At 52.0% G+C, this 23019-nt stretch overlaps 1 protein-coding gene across 5 annotated transcripts; it reads right to left on the minus strand.

Annotated features, from left to right (window-relative positions):
* Positions 1 to 1591: 1591 nt before the first annotated feature.
* RLBP1 (retinaldehyde binding protein 1) lies at positions 1592 to 15263 on the minus strand. 5 transcript variants are annotated; one of them, XM_070053389.1, is made up of 9 exons: positions 15109 to 15263; positions 13090 to 13136; positions 12271 to 12377; positions 12006 to 12134; positions 10683 to 10887; positions 9082 to 9260; positions 4439 to 4597; positions 2760 to 2870; positions 1592 to 2529 (listed from the first exon to the last, which is right to left on the minus strand). In XM_070053389.1, exons 3-9 carry the CDS (start codon positions 12280 to 12282, stop codon positions 2371 to 2373), a joined length of 954 nt encoding a protein of 317 aa, XP_069909490.1. In that variant the 5' UTR covers positions 12283 to 12377; positions 13090 to 13136; positions 15109 to 15263; the 3' UTR covers positions 1592 to 2370. The 5 variants fall into 5 exon arrangements, with proteins under 5 accessions (XP_069909490.1, XP_008273572.1, XP_069909491.1 ...); XM_008275350.4 differs by having other exon boundaries at positions 15105 to 15263; XM_070053390.1 differs by lacking the exon at positions 15109 to 15263 and adding an exon at positions 14760 to 14967.
* Positions 15264 to 23019: the final 7756 nt, after the last annotated feature.

The raw sequence follows: 23019 nt of genomic DNA on the forward strand, positions 1-23019 counted from the left end.
TGTTAATGTGACTGGAAAAGCAGCAAAAAATGGCCCAAGTCTTTGGGCCCCTGCATCCCATGAGAGACCTGGATTGGGTTCCTAGCTCTTGGTTTCAGCCTGGCCCAGTCCTAGCTACTGTGGCCATTTGGGAAGTGAAGCAGCGGATGGAAGATTTCTCTGTCTCCCCTTCTCTATAACTCTGCCTTTCAAATAGATGAGTACAATCACATATACTGCTTGGGGCCAGTTAAACCACCGCCTACAGTGCCGACATCCCATTTGGTACTGGTTCGAGTCTCGGTTGTTCCACTTTTGATCCAGCTCATGCTAATTCTGAGAAAGCATCAGAGAATGACCCAAGTCCTTAGGCCCCTGTCAGCCACATGGGAGATCCAGAAGTTCCTAGCTCCTAGCTTCCAACCAGCCCAGTTCCAGCCATTGTGTCCATTTGGGGAGTGAACCATTGGATAGAAGATCTCTCTGTCTTTCCTCTCTCTGTAACACTTTCAAATGAACATTTATTTTTATATATGGCTTTAAATTATTTAACTCAGGGGCAGGTGTTTGGCCTGGCAGTAGACACCCACATCCCACACCAGAGCGCCTAGGTTAGATTCCTGGCTCCAGCTCCCCATTCCAGCTTCCAGCAGTTGCAGATCCTGGGAAGCAGCAGGTGATGTCTCAAGTAGTGTTGGGTCCCTGCCACCTACATGGGAGATGTGAATTGAGTTTCCAGCTCCAGGCTTTAGCCTGGCCCAGCCTTGGTCATTGTAGGCATTTGGTGAGTGAACCAGAAGAAGAAAGATAAGTCTCTCTCCCTCTCTCTCTCTCTTTCTCTCTCTCAAAAGAGGGAACTTAACCTTGGTGCAAAAAAAAAAAATTGTGTCTATGCAATTTTTTCACAGTATGCATTTTCTACAAACCTTTTGAATATGCCTTGTATGCATGGATTTCAAAAAAATGTTTGCACTAAAGTAAACCTTTTAATTTTTCTGTATAAGTTAAGTCTTCTGTATAATTTTTAAAAATTAATTTAAGGGTCAGGTATTTGGCCTTGTACTTAAGATGCCCGTGTCCCATATCAGGAGTGTTTGGATTGGAATCCTGGCTGCAACCTGACTCCAGCTTCCTGCCAGCCCTCCAAGAATATGTTTAAGTACCCTGGTACGTGCACTTACATATGTCCTCACTGGAAAATGAAAAAGAGAACTCTCAGTGTGTCAGAGAAACTTCTGAAAGTGTGCAAACAGATGGGACTGGATTGAACCGACAGTCCAGGAAATGGTTGGAAATCTGGGTGCAGCACCAAGGCTACTTCATGCCCACAGGAGGGAGGTGATCCCACAGACAGGAGTCATGGGCTGACTCACTTGGATACCTGGGTGGGAATAGCCAAGCCAGTCATCCCTCACTCAGCACCACTAGTAGGAACCACAGGATTGAGTATCTGATTCCAGGTGGGAAAGTACTTATAGCCTCCCAGAGAAGCACCTGTCAACGCCTGGGGGCCTCGTGCCCAGAGGACGCCAGCAACTCGGCCAGCAGAGGCTCCACACGGGCCGTCGGACCTTCAAACATGAGCACGCACGCAAGGAAAGCCAACTCCACAGAAGGAAAGCATTTGTATTTGTCAACAATATGCAGATCTGGAAAAGTGCAAGTTCATCATTATCAGTGACCTGAGCCTGGAAACAAAGAGCTTTAACTGTATAGCTGGAGGACCAGAGGTGCTCTGAGAAGACATCACCTGCCAATGAACAAAGCCACCCATCGAGGCAAGGGGTGCAGAGCAGAGAGCTTTGGCCGAGAAACTCCCCCGACAGACAGGAGGGGACACGACGGCTGCCCTGGGGAAAGGGCTAAGCTCCTGACCATCACCGCATGCAGGAGACTGTAGGTGCCCAACCGGAGCAGGCCACGCGACAGGAATTCTATGTGGAAAACCCCTGGGTGTGCCTGCAGGCTGCCGGCATTACTGTGTCTGCCGAATCGAATTGTTGGAACTTATATCCCCCTCTTGTATTTCTTTTTTATTGCGTTGGGGTGGGGCTTTAACCCGGCCTCCCTGCCTATTATCACAGCCCCTACATAGCAAAAATCTGTTACTCAGAAGCCTAATTGGTCTTTGAAATTCAAGCATACGCCTGTCACTGTCCTACAGCTGCAGAGACAGACGGAGCTACAACTACCCCGGATTCTTCTTCCAGCCAGGGGATTCTGCTTTATTGCCCCTCCCCCAGCATGGGAGGAAGGCGACCCCTGGGCTCAGCCTAGCTTAGGGAGGTCTGGCAGTCACCTCAAGCAGCTCTCTTCCCAGCCTTGGGCCCAGGACAGCTGAGGAGAAGGCTCAGGGATGCTAACTACAGCTCAGACATGGCCGAGACATTCTCACAAGGCTGTGTGCTCAGGTGGGGCCCGGGGGCCGAAGAGCTGCTCCGCCACAGCCTTGCCATCATACTTGGGCAGGGTGCCCCCGAAGTCGGCGGGCAGGATGTTCTCGTCGATCTCCTGGAAGAAGCCAGACAGGTCATCTCCGTGCACATAGACCTGCAGGGAAGCAAAGGGGGACAGCTGAGCAGGAGGGGCCTCCCCATAAGGCAGGGGGACAAAGCCACCAGGTGAGGTCCTTCTCCAGGGCCCTCTGGGCTGTGCTGTCGGGCAGGGGGGCAGCCGCTCAGTTCAGGACCGGGGCACAGAGGGTGCAGAGCACTCCTCCCACCGCCTCGTGCTCCAGCCCCACCTGGGTCACTGCCCTCCCTGGCAGGCCCTGCACTCACCCTCTGGAGCAGCTTGCTCTTCAGGAAGGGCTTGACCACGTTGTAGGTGGTGGTGAAGTACCACGGCTGGTGGATGAAGTGGATGGCTTTGAACCGGGCTGGGAAGGAGTCCTGCAGTGGAGAAGAGACGCCCCCCATCGCGGGCAGCCCAGTGGCCTCGGCGGCTCCCACTTGCTCCCCGTGGCCTCTCCCCACAGACCCCACCAGGGAACCCTGGCTCCAAGCTGCCAGGAGGAAGCCCCAGAAGTGCCGCTGCTCAACCCTCCACCCTGTCCCCCGCTGAGGCGAAAAGCCCTGGAATTAGGTGAGGAAGCGAAATAGCAGCCTTGCTTGATTTTTCGGTGACTGAGCGCTCCTGAACCCACATGCCTGGGGAGTGGACTGCGAACAGCTACTTAGACCAGAGGGCACTACTGGCAGCCCCTCCCAGGACCCCGCCCCCACCCCACCCTTGCCTGATGTACAGGGAGCAGAGCTAAGGAAGAACTCCTGACATATCAGTACATACAAGTGCACTTTAAAAAGTACACGGAAAATAGAATTAAAAGACAAGTTTAGGGGCCGGCGCTGTGGCATAGCAGGTAAATCCACCGCCTTCAGGGCTGGCATCCCCTATGGGTGCCGATTCAAGTCCCGGTCGCTCCACTTCTGATCCAGCTCTCTGCTTATGGCCTGGGAAAGCAGTGGAAGATGGCCCAAGTCCTTGGTCCCTTGCACCCACATGGGAGACCCGGAAGAAGCTCCTGGCTTCAGATCAGCACAGCTCCAGCCATTGCAGCTAATTGGAGAGTGAACCAGCAGGTGGAAGACTTTTCTCTCTCTTTCTCTCTCTCTCTCTCTCTCTCTCTCTGCCTTTCCTCTCCATACATAGTTTTTATTTTTTTCACAATATTCATTTTCCATGAACTTTTTAAAAATATTTATTTTTTTTATTTATTGGAAAGGTAGAGTGACAGAAAAGGAAAGAGGGAGAGAGATCTTGTGTCTGCTAGTTCACTTCCCCAAAAGACTGCAATAGCCAGGCCTAGACCAGGCCAAAGCCAGAAGCCAGGAACTCCATCCAGGTCTCCCACATGGGTGGCAGGGGCCCAAGGACTTGGGACACCATTCACTGCCTTCCCAGAAGCATTAGCAGGAAGCAGGAAGCAGGAGTCAGAGCTGGGACTCAAACCCCTGCTCTCCAGAATGGGATGCAGGCAGCTGAAGCAGCAAACCAAAGGCCACCCCCTCTGGGAAGTTTCTGAAGATTTCTTACAAGGAGGGCGCTGTCAGGGAGGTGGTGATACCCCTTTGTCAGGGTAAAGTCATGTTCAGAAAAGCAACATGGTATATACGGACAGACAACATAGGAGTCTAGATCAGAACATGTAGGTCCAAGGCTGTCCCCTGCCTTTATCACTGTGTGGCCTTGCGATTCACTTAACTCCCTGTCACCTCAGTTCCCAGGTTTGTACATGAAACAGGACAGCGTGGAGAGAATCTTCCAAGGAGTCAGAGTCGCCAAAGGGGTGATCACCTGCAAGTGTCTGCGGCTGGGGCTGTGGTTGTCTCTGTGTCTTTGTGGCACTAAGTGGTCACTTCTCAGGTCCTTGCCAGAACCATGAAACTGGGAAACTGGGCCTGCCTCCCAGGGTCCCCTCCTCTGAGAGGTTCTCACGGGACAGGTTCTGGGGCCTAACCTGCAGCATGTCCACCATCTTCCTGAGATCTGCAGCCCGGAGCCCCGCAGCCTGCTGCATGGTAAAGCCCTTGAAGTTCTCAATGATGCAGAACCCATTAATTTGGGTTTCCTCGTTCTCCAGTAGCTTCTCCAGGATGAAACAATATGCCTGCAAGATCTTGAGCACAGAGTCAACAGGCTGTAAGCCCCAACCCAAAAAGAGATTTATGAAGTCCCAGGTCTTGAAGGGAGAGATAATCGGCACACTGTTTACTGGGGTTTCATTCGCCAAAGGCTTCCATCTGGGATGTTCTGCCTTTGTGAAAGCAGACCAAGAAACTGACCTTGAAGATCACACCCGTGGTTAGGTGGCAGAATGTTGTTCCAGGATTATGTATTTAACCTTTAAAATAATTGTAACGATTTACTTATGTGATGTAGTGGGTAAAGCCACTACCTGCAGTGCCAGCATCCCATATGGGTGCCAGTTCAAGTCCCAAATGCACCTCTTCCAATCCAGCTCTCTGCTATGGCCTGGGAAAGCAGTAGAAGATGACCTAAGTGCTTGGGCCCCTGCACCCAAATGGGAGACCTGGAAGAAGCTCCTGGCTCCCAGCTTCAGATCAGCCCAGCTCTGGCCTTTGTGGCCATTTGGGGAGTGAACCAGCAGATAGAAGACTTCTCTCTCTCTCTCTCTCTGCTTCTGCCTCTCTGTCATTCTGCCCTCCAAATAAATAAATAAATAAATATTTTTAAAAAGGCAGCGTGACAGAGACGGAGAAACAGAGAGATCCTCTACTCGCTGGTTCACTCCTCAAATGGCAGCAACAGTCAGGTCTGGGTCAGGCTGAACCCAGGAGCCAGGAACTCGATACTGGTCTCCCATGTGGGTGCAGGAGCCCAACCACCTGGGCCACCTTCCACTGCCTTTCCAGGCACAATAGCAGGGAGCTGGATCTGAAGTGGACTATCTGAGATTCAAACCCACACTCTGATATGGGATGACGGTATGACAAGCAATGGCTTAACCCTGGTTCACTCTCAAAATGCCCACAACAGCTAGGGTTGGTCTAGGCCAAAGCCAGGAACCAGGAACTCAATCCAGGTCTCTGATGGGGGTGGCAGAGACCAATCCCATGAGCTGTTGTCGCTGTCTCTCAGAGAATATTAGCAGGAAGCAGGAGTCAGGTCACAGCCAAGAATTGAACCCAGATACTCTGACATGGACACTGGTGTCTTAAGCACTAGGTCAAATGCCAACCTCTATAGTTTTTTTTAATGAAACAGAAAACTAATCATACAGGTATGGTCCCATTTTAGTGAGATAATTATCGTGTGTATATGTTGCAGGAAATATCGATTAGGGACTGGCATTGCAGCACAGTGGGTTAAGCCACCACCTTGACACCATCATCTGTAACAGAGTGCCAATTCAGGTCCCAGCTGTTCTGCTGTTCTGCTTCTTGCAAATGAACCAAGTCCTTGGGCCCCTGCACCCATGTGGGAGACCCAGACGGACTTCTTGGCTCCTGGCTTTGGCTTGGCCTGGCCCAGCCCTGGCTGTTGTGGCCATTTGAGGAGAGAACCAGCAGATAGAATATCTCTTCTCTCTCTCTCTCTCTCTCTCTCTCTCTCTCTCTTTCTCCGCCCCCACCCCACTCACTCCCTCCCCCTCATTCTCTCTCTGTCACTCTACTTTCCAAATAAATAATAAAATTAATGTTTTTGACAGGCAGAGTTAGACAGAGAGAGAGAGACAGACAGACAGAGAGAGACAGAGACAAAGAGAAAGATCCTTCTTCCATTGGTTCACCCCCCAAATGGCCGCCACGGCCAGCGCGCTGCACCGATCTGAAGCCAGGAGCCAGGTGTTTCCTCCTGGTCTCCCATGCGGGTGCAGGGCCCAAGCACTTGGGCCATCCTCCACTGCCTTCCCAGGCCACAGCAGAGAGCTGGACTGGAAGAGGAGCAACCGGGACAGAATCTGGCGCCCCAACTGGGACTAGAACCTGGGGTACCGGCGCTGCAAGTGGAGGATTAGCAAAGTGAGCTATGGCGCTGGCCAAAATTAATTTTTTTAAAAAAGATACAGATTAGAATGGTATCACTGGTAGAAATCTCTGGGTAGTAGGATTGTGGGTGATTTTAAATTCGTGATTTTGGGGGCTGATGCTGTGGCATAGTAGGTTAAACCTCAATCTGTGGCGCTGGCATCCCATATAGATGTCAGTTCAAGTCCCAGCTGCTCCACTTTCAATCCAGCTTCCTGCTAAAGCACCTGGGAGATGTCCCAAGTGCTTGGACACTTGCACCTTTGTGGGAGACCCAGAAGAAGCTCCTGGCTCCTGGCTTGAGATCGACCCAATCCAGCTGTTGCGGCCATTTGGGGAATGAACCAGCAAATGGAAGACCTCTCTCTCTGTGTAACTCTGACTTTCAAATAAATAAATAAATCTTTAAAAAAAAAAAAAGAACAAAGTGATATGGACCATGAATAGGCAAAGGGACCAATGGAACAGAACAGAAAGTCCAGAAATAGTCCCAAGCACATTTGAAAATAAAAGGGTTTCAAAATGTTCATGGAAAATGGAATTAAAAGATAAACTTGGGCCGGCACCGTGGCTCACTTGGTTGATCCTCCGCCTGCGGCGCCGGCATCCCATATGGGTGCTGGGTTCTAGTCCCGGTTGTTCCTCTTCCAGTCCAGCTCTCTGCTGTGGCCTGGGAGGGCAGTGGAGGATGGCCCAAGTGCTTGGGCCCTGCACCCCATGGGAGACCAGGAGAAGCACCTGGCTCCTGGCTTCGGATCTGCGCAGCGCGCCGGCCGTGGCAGCCATTTGGGGAGTGAACCAACGGAAGGAAGACCTTTCTCTCTCTCTCTCTCTCTCTCTCTCACTGTCTAACTCTATCTGTCAAATAAATAAATAAAAATTAAAAATTAAAAAAAGATAAGCTTAAGAGTAAGCATTTTCCTAGCAGTTAGGATGCCGGTTAAGATGCCCACATCCCACATTGCAGTGTCCAGGTTCAACTCCCCTCCCAGATCCTGCTCCCAGTTCCAGCCTCCTGTCGATGCAGACCCTGGAAGATAACAGGTGATGGCTCAAGTAGTCCCTGCCACCCACATGGCAGCCCTGGATGGAATTCCCTGCTCCCAGATTCCACCTAGCCCAGCCTCCCTCCACCTGCTACCATCTCAGGGTGAAAGCTCTGTCTGTCTCTCCCTCTCTGTCTCCATCTCTCAGCTTCTCAAATAAACTAAATAAATAAATATAATAAAAGATAAATCTATTGTGTAAAATTTTGAAATCCATGCATAGTTTTAACATAATAGGCATTTTCCACAAATTTCTTAAAGACTCTCATATAGAATATGATGACGATGGCATCTCAAGTCATTGGGAAAAGATGCACATTTTAGTCTGGTGCTGCGGCTCACTAGGCTAATCCTCCGCCTGTGGCACTGGCACCCGGGTTCTAGTCCTGGTTGGAGCACCGGATTCTGTCCCGGTTGCTCCTCTTCCAGTCCAGCTCTCTGCTGTGGCCCAGGAGGGCAGTGGAGGATGGCCCAGGTCCTTGGGCCCTGCACCCGCATGGGAGACTAGGAGGAAGCACCTGGCTCCTGGCTTCGGATTGGCACAGCATGCTGGCCACAATGCACCGGCCGTAGCGGCCACTTTGGGGGTGAACCAATGGAAAAAGGAAGACCTTTCTCTCCATCTCTCTCTTACTGTCTAACTCTGCCTGTCAACAACAACAACAAAAAAAGACGCACATTTTAATAAATGAGAGGCTGGTACTGTGGCATAGCTTGTGGCACCAGCATCCCAAATAGGTGCCAGTTTGAATCCTGGCTGTTCCACTTCTGATCCAGCTCCCTGGGAAAGCAGTAGAAGATGGCCCAAGTCCTTGGGCCCATGCATCCATGTGGGAGACCCAGAAGAGGCTCCTGGCTCCTGGCTTTGGATCAGCCCAGCTCCAGCCATCACAGCCATTTAGGGAGTGAACCAGAGGATGGAAGATCTCTCTGTTTCTCCCTTTCTCTCTCTAATTTTGCCTTATAACTAAATCAATAAATTTTAAAAAAAAATAATACTAGGGCAACTAGATAACATTTTCCAAAATGTGTCTGTATTTTTTTGTTTGCTTGTTTAAAAAAAATAAGGCTCATGGCACAAGCTGCAGCTCTCCAAAGACAAACCCTAATTCCCCTACTTGGGCAGCCTTCTCAAGAGCTCTCACAAGCAAAATCCAATACCTAAGCGCCAAGCACAAAGAGCTCAGGCTGCTTAGCGGGTTGGAGCCAGTGCTTTCCAGATCTCTCCCAACCCACAGCACACTAATCCTCGTTCTCTCTGTCACTCAGTTTTCCGCATTTGACAGGACCGCCCCCGGCTCATGGCCCACAGCCGTTGTCCCCGCTTGGCACCTGATGGTGACCCCAAGGACAGCCCACAGATGATGGGCAGGCCAGTCTTACCTGCAAAGCTTTCCCAGCTGCCCCAGCACCTCCTAGAAATTCTCTCCCTGCATGAAAGGGCCTAGTGGCAGGTGCCTGCCTTCCCCCCCTACTGACATCATCCCCTAGGGAGCCCTGCCTGTGGGTCCAGGAACGGCCAGGCAGGGAGAGAGAGGGAGGCAGCCAGGCAGGCCCCCACTGACCTCATCGAAGGTGATCTCTTCACAGTGCCAGTTCTCAATGTTGAAGAGCATGACTACTCGGCCATACTTGTCCCGACGAGAGAGGACCCCGGGGTAGCCAGCCTCAATGGTACAGCGCACAGCATCCAGGGACAGGCTCTCGAAGAGCTCAGGATACTGCAGCCGGAAGTTCACGTAACCTGGAGGTGGGAGAGATGAGGAGCCCCCTAGGGAGCTGTGCCCTGCTTACTTCCCCCTACTACCTTCTGAGATGCCACATGGTGGGACTCAGAGACCTGGGCTCCTGCCTGGCTCCTCCACGTGTTTCTGTGTGTGTCTGACCCTATCTGAGCCCCACGTTCCCTCTCCAGGGACTTGGGATGACGACACTGGCCCATGTCACCAAACTGTGTGGCAAACAAACAAGACCCAAGGTATCAACATCATTGTGAACTGTGCAAGCACGAGGTCCAGTCCCAAGCACCAGGGTGATTGCTACTTGTTTTCTTCCCCACAGGGACAAGGCACAGGGTTTTGGCTTTCGGTTGTTTGTTTTTGTTTGTTTGTTTGTTTTCAAATCTGGGGACAGAGAGGGTATGGGCAGGGCTGAGAAGAAGTCCCTGATATCAGATCCAAACCCCAAGCAGGACAGAGGCCCTTCCTGACTGTGCACCACCCCTGCTCCAGCCACAAACCCCAGGCCTCCCCATCCTGAACAGACTTGAGCTGCTGGAGGGCCTGGGCCCAGAGGAGGTGTTCTTGGGCGTGTGCCAAGGGAAAACCACGTGACCCCTTCCCAGGCAGACCCCACCCTCACTGTCTCACCTTTCCCCTGCTGTGCCCCTCATGGTGTCCTTAGGGTTTTTCTCCCAATGCCCCTCCTCCCCAAGAAAAGGATTCCCTCTGCACTATGCCGCTTTCCTGAGCACTTTACCTAAAGTGGCAGCTCCTTGGTCTTTGACATCCACCTCCTCCATTTTTCTCCTTACCCCTCATCACCAGGTACCACTCCATTTTTTTTTTATTTTCTCTGTTTGCTTTACTCATATTATCTCCACTGCGAGACTACAAGTCCCACGAGGGCAGAGGACTCTAGCATTTTGTTCTGCACTGGCCTAGGACAGTGGCTGGCAAAGCACAGCAGGGAATTAGCATTTAGGGAAGGAAGGAAGAAGGGGGAAAAAAATCAACGGGCTGCGCCAGCACCAAGACAATTCCTCCAGGAAACTTGTCTTCCACCAGCCAGCAGGACGGGGGCAGTTCTGTCCCTAGGGGCTGGGGCTCTCCAACCTGTGGTGAGCCGGGCGCTCACACGGCTGCCTGCAGAGTTCAGAGCGGCCTGGGCTCTGCCTCCGAAGCTCATCCAAATGAGCACCCCAGTTCTGCTCTCCCAAGACTGGGAGCCAAGACAGGAGCGGGAGCTCTACAAGTCAGGTGGTGTCAGACTCATTCATTCATTCATTCATTCGCTGCCGGAGCTGAAAAGGGTCTTGGAGCCTTTTGTTCACAGGCACCGTTTTACGGTAAGGCTTAGAGGCCGACACAGCGGGACTTGCCCATGTCACGGAATGGGGTCCCCTTGCTACCTGCCCGGAGCAGCGCCTCCCTCCCGCGGCCCTCACCTTTGAGCAGCTCATAGGCGCGGCCCACGTTGAACTTTCGCGCACGGATGAAGCGCAGGAGGAAGGCGCTGTCGCGGCTCCGCACCCTGTCGGCCACGGCCAGGGCCAGCTCCTCGCCAGAGGCCGCCTGCGCCTGCACCAGCTCCTGCAGCTCTCGCACTGCCTCCTCCCGAGTCTCCTCCTTCTCGTTCAACTCATCCTTGGCCTGGAACAGGGTGGGGTGTAGACACGGGACCTGGGTTGAGGCTCCCACCAGAGCCACACCCGCTGAGCGCCACAGTGACCGCGGCTGGAGACCCCGCTCTCCTGCCTGCTAGGGGGCCACCTGCACTGGCCAGCACAGCAGGTTGCTGTGTTTGTAGAAAGTTAGGGCAACTACTCATCCTGGGGGTGTTTGCAGCATGTGGCCCAGAGTCCACGGCTAACTGGAACTGAACTGGAATGGCCTAGCTTAGCCTCTTTCCCTTGGGGTGCCCATGGAAGCAGAGATGGAAGCCAGGAACCCAGCTTAGCCATCTCTTGTCCAACCCCTCCTCCAAAAAGCAGCCTCCACAGAAAACAGTCGGGGTGTCTCCGAGCTAGTTCAACAACCATATTCCTAGATACAAAAGACAAAACCCTATTTGTTTGAGGCTACATAGCAATTTAGAACTTGGGCCTTTTGCCTGTCCAGTGAGGCAGCAGTTGGATCTCTGTTCCCCAGGGCCACTTTGAAACCAGTGTTCTCGGGCCGGCGCCGCAGCTCACTAGGCTAATCCTCCGCCTAGTGGCGCCGGCACACCGGGTTCTAGTCCCGGTCGGGGTGCCGGATTCTGTCCCGGTTGCCCCTCTTCCAGGCCAGCCCTCTGCTGTGGCCAGGGAGTGCAGTGGAGGATGGCCCAGGTGCTTGGACCCTGCACCCCATGGAAGACCAGGAAAAGCACCTGGCTCCTGGCTCCTGCCATCGGATCAGCGCGGTGCGCCAGCCACAGCGCACCAGCCGCGGCGGCCATTGGAGGGTGAGCCAACGGCAAAGGAAGACCTTTCTCTCTCTCTGTCTCTCTCTCTCACTGTCCACTCTGCCTGTCAAAAAAAAAAAAAAAAAGAAACCAGTGTTCTCCATATCTGACTCCATGATGACCCCTAGTCTGGTACTCTGGGATCAGCCCAGCTGCTGCCATAGCCCTGACTCACAGGATGGCCAAGATGAACAGGCTAACCTATGAAGTCCAGGATGATCCAGAGAGCAGGGGCTGGGATACAGGAGAGAGTACTTTGTCACAGTCCTCCCAAACCTCCTGTGTCGCCTCCCTAGTCCCTCCCCACATCTCTGGCCACCCTCACCTTCTGCAAGGTGTGACGGGGCAGCTGGCTGCATGGACCAAAGACAGGCCCATGGTCCTTGGTTGTGAGCTGCTCCAGTTGGGCCCGGAGCTCCTGCTCCTCTTCAGGGACCATGCGGAACGTGCCCACCTGGGCAGAAAGGGGTCAGGGAGAAGTGAGAACAGTCGCTGTCCCCCAGCAGCCCGAATGAGCCTGGCAAGCGGCTGGCTCAGCCCCTACACCGCGGAGAAGCGGGGAGGAAGAAAAGGAATGGAGGGGTACTTACCCCCTCTGACATGCTGCGTCCGGGAGCCTCCAAGTCCTGGGCAGAAGGGCTGTGCTTCCTCTGTGCTGGCGTCTCCCGCAGGCCTTCCCTGGGACAGGCAGTCAAGGCTGCAGTGGTATTAGAGAGCCCGTTCCGGCACTGTCTCGGCGCACCAGAGCTCAAGTCTCGAGTGCATCAGAAGCACTGGGGGCACGTGTTCGAAATGCGGGTGTCTGCCTCCCACCCCACCCGCCTCGCGATTCTGACTCTGGAGGTCAGGACGAGCACCCAGGGAACTTCAGATTAAAGTGCCCCCTCCCCGGGTAACTCTGGAGGGGATGGCTCTTGGGTTACACTGTGCAAACCTGCTTCAAGAAGGCACATGTGCACACGTTCCTCAAACCTCAGCTGTTAAGATGAGCTGGCTCAGCCAGGGAAAACCCGGAGCTGGACTCCACGCCCAGTTACGTAACCACCCCAGGAGTCAATCCCTCCTCCCTTCTGCGGCCCTGTGGCCCCTGCTCCAAGGGGACGTCAGAGGCGTCCCAGCATAGCAGATGGCCCTTTCCCCAGTGCACTCATTCCCAGGCGTGCTGGTGACCATTACATAATCATGACACTGTGGGTGTGTGCTACACTTTGTGGTGCACTGGGTATTTTCAAACCCATTATCTCAGAACCGGGCTTGGCACCATTTTACGTAAGAGGAAAGAGGGCCAGGAGACGAAGTGGCTTGTCCAGGGCAGCACAGCCCAAGCAGCAGCCAAGGATCAAGACTCAAACCCAAGTTGTGACTTCCTGTCAGCACCAAGGGGCAGTAGGAACAGCGCAAAGTCAGACCTGGGTTCCACTTCCGCTTGCAGGCTTTGTGTTCTCACCGGAGTCTCCTATAAAATAGGGTGGAAAGAGTATAAGATGTGGGGCCAGAATCGCGGCACAGCGGGTTAAGCTGCTACTGGCATTGCTGGCATCCCAGTTCCAGCCGCTCCACTTCCCATCCAGCTCCCTGCTAATGCACCTTGGAAAGCAGTGGAAGATGGCTCAAGCGCTTGGGCCCCTGCCACCCACATGGGAGACCCAGGTAGAGTGCCTGGCTCCTGGCTTCAGGCTGGCCCAGACCTGGAAGTTGTGGCCATTTGGGGAATAAAGATTGTGTGTGTGTGTGTGTCCCTCTCTCTCTGTCACTTTGCCTTTCCAACAAATAAATATATTTTTTTAAATGTTATGACACACAATTAAATATTGTCCATATAAGCAATACTCAGCTACCAGAACAAATCTCATCCACGGCCTGCAGTGATACCCTGTTCACCCAGTGGTTGGTTGTGGAGAGAGCTCTTCTACTTCCAGGTTGTAGAAATGTCCTGCCAAAATGTTCCCAGGACCTTCCGGAATTTTTTTGCCATTCTGCTTCTGCCTCTGACCAGGTCCTGTTGGTCAGTTTGGTCCTCTGGCCAGTTAGTAAGTGGCAATGCTGGGACTTGAACCTATGTCTGCCTGACATTGCATCTTTTTTTAAATTAATCATAATACTTGTTTTTATTTGGAAGGCAAGAAGACAGAGGATCTCTATCCACTCCTCCAAATGCCTGCAATAGCCAGGAACCTGGGACTCCATCTGCGTCTTCTACATCAGTGGCAGGGACCCAAGCACCTGGGCCGTCACTGCTGTCTCCCAGGCAGCTGGAATCAGGGGTGAAGCCAAAACTTGAACCCACTCTGAAATGGGTGCAGGTGTTCCACGCGGAGTCTTCACCACTGCACCAAACACCCACCCCACCAAGCCTGACACCTCGAACCAACACGTCTCCAAGCAAACTCCCTGAGAGCTGAACCTTGAAGGTCAGAGGGACCTGGGTTTGAATTAGGCCTTGTCATTCACCAGCTGTTTGACCTTAGGCAAATTATTTAACCTTCTGGGGCTTCAGCAAACGAAGGATAATAACAGTATCTACAAAGAAGAATTGTAATGTGCCTGGCACAGTGTCTTACTGGAGAACATAGCTCCCTTCCCTTTGCTAGCAACACACTGATCGTCAGTCTGACTCTACAGAGAGACCTGGAGGACCCCAGGGAACATCTGAGGGCCTCCCATCTCCCACCCTTCCCTCTGCTCAGCCCCATCAAGGGCAGGGAAGCTCCGGGGGCTGTAATTCACCCACAGGAACAAAAGCTGAGCCACGTCTCTGGCTGTTGGGCATGAGGATGCATGGATGCAGAGACCAGCAGACTGAAACGTGGTTGTGCCATCTCTCTCTCTCTCTCTGTCTCTCTCTCTCTCTCGAACAGGACTAGAGATTCTGATAGAAGTGCCCTGAGGAGCTCAGGCAGGAGGGATAGTGCAGGACACCCTTGGCTGTTAAGCAGACATCAGGACAAGATCCCAGATCTTAAAAACACAGGGCTACAGTCAGTACAACAATTGATTTCTAAACATGCCTAAGCTGTTAACCTTGATTTTTTTTCTCAAACACTAATTTATGAGCTATATACAATGAAAAACCACTTACCCCTCACACCATGTATATGCTGTTCTCTGCCATCTAAGGTTGTCCAAAGAACCGCAGGACGCCCAATTACGTATGAACAACAAATGTATTCAATATATAAGCATGTCTCATACCATATTTGGGACATGCTTATTATACTCAAGAAGTATTTGTTGTTCACCTGAAATTAACATTTTTGGGGGTGTCCTGTATTTGCTTTTGTTAAACCGGCTGTAAGCTTGGTCTGGGCCAACCTGGAGAGGGGCCGGTGGTTTTCAGTTTTACTGACGGCCTGGGCTGGGGTCTCCTCCCCACCTCCCCCTGACTCCTCACCCCGGGCTTGGGTTCTCACCGGTACTGACTCACCTGCCAGGTCAGCAGCTCCTCCTTGGGGCCACCCAGTCCCTGAATCGTCCGGGACTCTGGAGGTTGCCTCCGCTGGGGGTGTGGTCCAGTCAGCCGGTCGGGATTAGAGTGTCACAAGGAACTTCTCATTGCCCCCAGCCTCTTGTTAAATCAGGTTCACAGGAGGCCCAGAGCAGGGCGAGCAAAGCTCTAGGGGGGAGAGAGCCGAGGTCTGGGCCCGGCAGGAAACGCATCAAAGCCTTCCTTTGTGTGCGCTCCTGCCCTGGAGTTCCTGTTCAGCCGTGTGGAAGCCGGGGCCGTGGGGCTGGGAGCTGGGCCAGCCCCCACTCCCTCTTCCCTGCCCTCTTTCTCCTCCAAACCCCAGCAGAGTCTGAGCGAGCACCCCCTACCCCCAGGACAAGATACGCCAAGAGGTGAAAGGGAATGCAAACCTGGTGGCCGACTTGATGGCTGCTCCAGCCACTCCTGGCCTGTTACCCACCCTCTCCCCAGCCAGCAGTGCTGCTGCCCCAGTTCTCAGTTCAAGAGTGAATGTGGTCATTGGGCAGGGTAGCTGGTGAAGGCTGAGAGGGAGAGGACAAGGCAGGTCCACCCACTGTCCAGGTAGTATGGTGCAGTGGTCAGACCCCAGCTCCAGCCCCTTCCGGCTGTGGAAAGTTGTTCATCACTCTGTGATTCTGTTTTCTCCTCTGAGAAGTGGGGATAACTTGAGGACCAGGCTCCTGCCGTTAATGGGATGAAATAGCAGTGAAGTGCTCAGCCCAGGTACCTGGCTGCCTGACACTGGGGAAGAACTCTGTGAATGTGGTCAGTGTTCTGCAAATACAGAAGAAATAGGCACCGGCTGGAGGAACTCACAAGTGTGATCCATGCCTCTGCACGGCAAGAAACCCCCCTGCAGCCGCCTCCCTAGCCTCACCTTTGATGTTCCACTGAGATGGGGGTAGGAGTTTATTAGAACATCCTCTGGTCAGGGTTCCAAGGGTGGGAAGCTCCCTGTTTCCACCACTGGCTGCAACCTTGTTTAAAAACTCATCCTGGGTCCAACCCCAAGCACTGTCCTATCATGCCTGGTTTTGCCTCCCAGAGCTGTCCGGGGCAGAGGCGAGTCCCCGTGCGCAGCCCGTTCTCCAGAATTCAGTCCCAGAAATGCTTTTTGATTTTCCCCCAGATTCAGGTCTTGCTTTTCTACCCTTTCCTACTTGGACAGCTCTGGGACTTCCTCATCCCCCTGTGCCCTCTCCAGACAGCCTAGGGCTATGAGAGTGACCCTGAAGGAGAGTGTCCTGGGACCAACACCTGCCTCTCACTTGCCTGGCTGGATCCCTTCCTCTAGAGCAGGCTGCAATGTCTGGTGCTTAGATCCTGACGTGCCCCTGAGACCCTGGGGCACTTTGCTGCCAACAGCTCCCTCGCTGGGCTCCTGCTCTGGCTGCCGTGTGACCGTTGGGACTGTTGGCTGTTTCCTTCCCAAGTGCTCTCTGGAAATAAGGACCCCTTCCTTTCAGTCATTCCCCCTCATCCTGTTTGTCCTACACAGTGGCCACTGGCCACACGCAACTTTTCAGCACTTGAAATGCAGAAAGTTTGACCCTAGAACTGAACTTTTAATTTTGCATAATGTTAATTTAAGAACTAATCCTGGAACTGGTGTTGTGGTAGAGTGGGTAAAGCTGCTGCCTGGGACACCGGCATCCCATATGGGCACCACCTGCTCATGTCCCAGCTGCTCCACTTCCAATCCGGCTCTCTGATAATGGCCTGGGAGAAGCAGCGGAAGATGGCCCAAGTGTCTGGGCTCCTGCCATTTACATGGGAGACCTGAATGCAGCTCCTATCTCCTGGCTTCAGGTAGCCCAGCCCCAGCTGTTGCCGCCTTCTGGGGTGTGAACCAGCAGATGGAAGATCTCTCTTTGTCTCTGCCTCTCTCTGTAGAACGCTGACTTTCAAATACACAAATCTTTAAAAGAAATAAACTTTTTAAAACAAATCACTTAATTTTCATAAGGTCTCTATGTGATTCCCACGTATATACAAGTTTGAAAAGCCCTGCCCTAGAGGGATTCTGCCCTTCCCGCTGATCCTGCCTGGGCCTAGTACAGTCTTTGCCTGGCTTCTTCCTTCCCACCAGCATGGAGGAAACAGACCCAGGACTGCCATTGCACACCATGCTGCTTTGGGACAGGGAGGTCAGTGGTGGCCAAGCTGTAGACAGAGACAGAAATACTCAGGCTGTGGATAGGCAGAGTCTCTTGCCAATTCCAGGCCTGGACCTACCTACTACAAGCCCTTGGCCCTATTAGACCTCAGTTGCTTCACCTGCAATATGGCATCATGGCTGTATTGCCTCCCCCCACCCTAAATTCATATACTGAAGTCCTAACCCCTAGACCATGACTGTATTTGGAGAGAGGGCCTTTAGAGCACCCCCCCCCCATCTAAGCTACAATGGAACCATTAGGTGGGCCCTGACCTACGTGGCTGGTGTCCTTGCAGAAAAAGGACATTTTTGCACACAGGGTGGTCATCTACAAGCCAGAGGGGCCACAGAGGAAAGCAACCCTGATGCCAGATGTGCACCTCCCAGAACTGCAGGAACAGGAATTTCTGTCTATGGGACTCTGCCCTGGTAACCCTGGAGAACTATTACAGAGGGGATGACGATTTGCTCCCAGGTGCTTCCTAGGGTTTGAGGCTCCTGGAAAGTAACAGGATGAGCCTGGGCTGCTCTGTGGGAAAGAAGAGGCTCTGTCAGTGCTGAGATGGACCCTCGCATGAAGGAGAACACACCTGTGCACCAAGCTCACTTCGGAGCGAACGGCACAGCTCCACCAGGACTGGGCAGCACAGCTATTTAGGATGCTAGCAGGCCCCGGGGCCACGGCGGAGAGAAGAGCTTTCTGCAAGGCTACCTGCTGCTCACAGTCCTTCTCTTGCCTCTCCTCTGCCCGCCTCCCACCCCAAGGGTCATATTCACACGCAACCATTGTGGCCAGAACAATAGTGCCACTGTGTGGGAGGAGACACGGCCCTCACTGGCCCAGACACTTGTGCTGGTCACACTGGCAGACAACCCTGGGCTCCCCGGCCTGCCTGTTTCTACCCAGCTGGCGGCAGAGAGGGGGTGGGCTCACAAGGGCTGTATCCCCAGTCTGCACTGTGGCAGGTGCCTTACCAGCGTTATTTCACTCGATCCTTCCAGATGTGAGATAGGGAGTGCAATCCGTTTTTAACAGAAGAAGTGGCTGAGAGTCAGAGCCAGGGACCTGTCCAAAGCCACTCCGGTGGCTCAGAGTGAAGTCCAGGTCATTCCAAATCCTTTTCGTCATTCAACACACAAGGCTGCCCTGGCGGGACTGCCAGGGAAGTCACACCTGTGCCCCTGGGGCAGTGCATCCCTTCACTCTTCCTGGAGGCAGCCCCAGGACAAGAATCTGGTCGCTGCAACCCCCTCTTTGACAGTAATCATTCTCCTGGGTGAGCGACGACCTGATGGGAAAACCCTGGTCCAGGAACATTCTGAACTCTCCTTAAAACCACAGCGACAGAGCCTCTGGCCCCCAGTGCCGGTGGCCTCAACACTCTACAAAGCTCTGACTGCCGCAGGAGGCATACTCATTGTTCAAACAGGGGTCTGCCCCTCGGCATTGCAGGAGCCGGAGGCCGGTGCTGGGGAAGGAAGCAATGAGTAGCAGAGCAATGAAGCACACCAATATGCTTGCTCAAAGATGGTTTTAGAGGGCTGGTGCTGTAGCGCAGCAGGTAAAGCTGTCGCCTGTGGTGCCGGCATCCTGTATGGGCACTGGTTCGAGACCTGGTTGCTCTACTTCCGATCCAGCTCTCTGCTATGGTCTGGGACAGCAGTAGAAGATGGCCCAAGTTCTTGGGCCCCTGCACCCACGTGGGAGACCTGGAGGAAGCTCCTGGCTTTGGATCTGTGCAGCTCCGGCTGTTGAAGGCAATTGGGGAGTGAACCATCGGATAAAAGACCTTTCTCTGTTTCTCTCTCTCTCTCTCTCTCTCTCTCTCTGCCTCTCCTCTCTCTCTGTGTAACTCTGACTTTCAAATAAATAAATAAATCTTTAAAAAAAAAGTCTTAAGAAGCCTTATGAAGCTTCTTAAGTTAAAAAAAAAAAAGGGTTTTAGAATTAAGTTGAGTTACCAAGCCCAGGAAAAACAAGCTTGCAAACATAAGCTAAAATAAAGTTAAAAAAAAAAAAAGATTTACATGGTGGATCACAGTTGATTGAAGGGATGGCTAGGTAGATAGACACTTGATGAAGCAGGAGAGTAAAATATTTCTGGTGGAACCTGAGGAATGGGTATTTGGGCTATTTGATGTTTGATGTAAAAATCTTGTCAACTTTTTTTTTTTTAAGGTTTTATTTATTTAGTTGAGAGGCAGTGTTACAGAGAGAGAGGTCTTCCATCCTCTGTTTCACTACCCAAATGGCTTTAACTGCTGGAGCTGCACCCATCCAAAGCCAGGAGCCAGGAGCCTCCTCCAGGTCTCCCACACTGGTGCAGGGGCCCAAGGACTTGGGCCATCTTCCACTGCTTCCCCAGGCCATGGCAGAGAGCTGGATCAGAAGAGGAGCAGCCAGGACACAACTGGGTGCCCATATGGGACGCTGGTGCTGCAGGTGGAGGCTTAGCCCACTGCACCACAGAGCTGGCCCCCAATCTTGTCAACTTTGTTTCCCATTAATCCCTGGGGAAGAACCCTCTTTTCTCCTAGTTCACCACTCTGGTCCTCCCTCTCTTACCCTCCTTCCCCCCATTCTTTTTTCTTTTGTTATTGCTTTGCTTTTTGGTGTTTTTTTTTTTTTTAATATATTTTTTCTTCCCCCACATTGCCTCAACCAACATTTATTGATCAGTGACCATGCGTAAGGCACGAGAATCCACAGATGAATAAAATACCATCTCTGCTTAAGCAGCTCATGGGTTAGAGCAGGGAGACACAAGCAAAATATTATAAAACTATAGGGCAAATATATTCAGACAGGAACTCTAGGCCGGCGCCGCGGCTCAGTAGGCTAATCCTTTGCCTTGCGGCGCCGGCACACCGGGTTCTAGTCCCGGTCGGGGCACCGGATTCTTTCCCGGTTGCCCCTCTTCCAGGCCAGCTCTCTGCTGTGGCCAGGGAGTACAGTGGAGGATGGCCCAAGTGCTTGGGCCCTGCACCCCATGGGAGACCAGGCTAAGCACCTGGCTCCTGCCTTCAGATAGGCACGGTGCACCAGTCGCAGCGCGCCGGCCGCGGCGGCCATTGGAGGGTGAACCAACAGCAAAGGAAGACCTTTCTTTCTGTCTCTCACTATCCACTCTGCCTGTCAAAAAAAAAAAAAAAAAAAAAAAAAAAAAAAAGACAGGAACTCTAAAATAAGCCATGTGACAGTGCCCCCAAAGTGCTCCACAAAATGGGGGGGGGTTATCCTTTGGTTAATTAAGTTTGAGAAATGCTACAAACTGTATTTCCCTCTTGGAATTATCCATGAATGTAAGCAATAAATGAAGGCTCTGAGAAGTCCTGCAACAAGGAAATCTACAAGCTGGTTTAACCTAACCTTTCCCAAATTCACGCGACAGTGCAACCCTTTCATCTACTAATATTCATGAACTACTGCTTGTCCAGACATGACCAGGAAGCATTATGATTGATAGTTGTTGTCTAAGGGACGGATCCAATAGGGGCACAGGGGGAGAAGAGACAGCTCTGCTAGGGGGAGCTAAAGAGGGCTTCCCTGAGAAGGGCAGAATCCAGCCGAATCTTCAAAGAACACGAGTCTCAGGATGAGGTATGCAGGTGGCTCTGGAAAGGGCTCCCAGCCAGGAAGCAGAACCTTTCAGAAGATCTGGAGGAGTGGGGGCACAGCCTGCTTGGAGAACTGCCCCAACAAGCAAGGCTGGGGCCTCGGGTTTGGGTAAGGATGAGCGAACAAGGCAGTGGCCAGATCATTTAGGCCCTAAGCTGCTACACAAAGGTACTCACAAACTTCATGGAAAATGGAATTAAAACGTGTTTATTTTGTTGCAAAAATCTGAAATCCATGCATATGATGAGCCTTCCAAAAGTTCACACAAAAGGTGTAGTATGAAAAAAATATGCATGATTTCAACGCATTTCTGATATTCTGCAAACTTCCATTTCAATATAATGAAACTGAAATCTGGGCCAGGTTCTGAGAAACAGACTTTTTTTTAAAAAAAGAAATAAGACAGAGTGCCCTCGCTGTATACAGTCTACCGGAGGCACAGACGGGAAACCAGGAGAGGGGGCTCCCAGGAGGAAGCAGGGGGCGCTGTGCTACGGTTCTGTTGTTTTGGGTACGTGGAACTGCATTCCTTGTTCACTCATATACGGAACACAGATTTGGTGCAAACAGTACCAGTGACTGAATAACAATGCCGTTGAGTGTCTTCTTATCCAATCGATCGGTTATTTTGCTGGCTTCTTCAGGCACTTGTGGCTTAATTCATTAAATGCTCCTGGAAATTCATCAGCTAAAAAGAATGCCCATGCAGACAAAGGAGGCATTTTTGAACCTGAAGTGTTCATGATTGCTATATTGCGTGGTCAATTTCTTCCCCAGAATTTCCCTTTCTACACCTCTTAAACAGCTGGGTTTTCTTGTTGTTGTTTGTTTGCTTTTGTCCTGGGAATTGTAGTTTTCAGGATCTGGGCTTTCAGGATTTCAACATTCAGGATCTTAGTTTTTTAGGACTGTGATTTGGGGGATTTTAGGTGTTAGGGATTTTGATCTCTTGGGATTTCAACATACAGGATTATGGCACTTGGGATTGTGTATTGGCACCAATTACCACATTTTATCCACCCATCCATGCATCGAAGGGCATTTGGATTGTCTCCACCTTTTGGCTACTGTGATAATACTGCCATGAACACTGACATACAATAATCTCTTCCAGACCCTGCTTTCAGTTGTTTTGGTTCTAAACCCAGGAGTGGGATTGCTGGAGGAAACTGACTCTTGAGACCCTCTAAGTGTGGCTTTTTGTATGTTACCCTGATTATTCTCCCAAGTAGTGCTGCCCTTACACTCGGGCAACTGGAGCACTCAGATTGGGTGGGAGCATCATGTGCCCTGCTAAGATATGGAATCCACTCGAATGCCTGTCAACTGAAGACTGGATGAAGAAATTATGGGATACGTATACCATGAATACTACACAGTGATTAAAAAAAACAAAATTTGGTCATTTGCAACAAAATGGATGAATCTGGAAAACATCATCCTTACTGAAATAAACCAGTCACCGAAGAACAAATATCATATGCTTTCTCTGACTCATAACTAATAGAGCACCTACAAGGCAATCTACAGGAGTGAAGTTGACACTGAGAGGCAATAACTTGGGCCGGCACCGCGGCTCACTAGGCTAATCCTCCGCCTTGCGGCGCCAGCACACCGGGTTCTGTCCCGGTTGCCCCTCTTCCAGGCCAGCTCTCTGCTGTGGCCAGGGAGTGCAATGGAGGATGGCCCAAGTATTTGGACCCATGGGAGACCAGGATAAGCACCTGGCTCCTGCCATAGGGTCAGTGTGGTGCGCCGGTCGCGGCGGCCATTGGAGGGTGAACCAACAGCAAAGGAAGACCTTTCTGTCTCTCTCTCTCACTGTCCACTCTGCCTGTAAAAAAAAAAAAAAAAAAAAAAAGGACTTCCAGACCTCTGGCTTCCCACTCCCACTCCCAGGAACCTTCACCTTCTCAGCGGCCCAGGGCTCGCCGGCCCAACGCTCTCAGGCCCTTTGCACAAGCTGTCCCCGTGGCCTAAAAGTGGCTCTCAGCAACCCCTCCATTGCTTTTGGCTCTCCTGTTAGTTATTCATTTAACAAATATTTGCTGAGCACGCACTGCTTTAAACAAGTTACATAAGGAGAGATTGTTGTA

The sequence above is a fragment of the Oryctolagus cuniculus genome, chromosome 12 (assembly GCF_964237555.1).
Source record: "Oryctolagus cuniculus chromosome 12, mOryCun1.1, whole genome shotgun sequence".
In the NCBI taxonomy this organism is placed as follows: Eukaryota; Metazoa; Chordata; class Mammalia; order Lagomorpha; family Leporidae; genus Oryctolagus; species Oryctolagus cuniculus.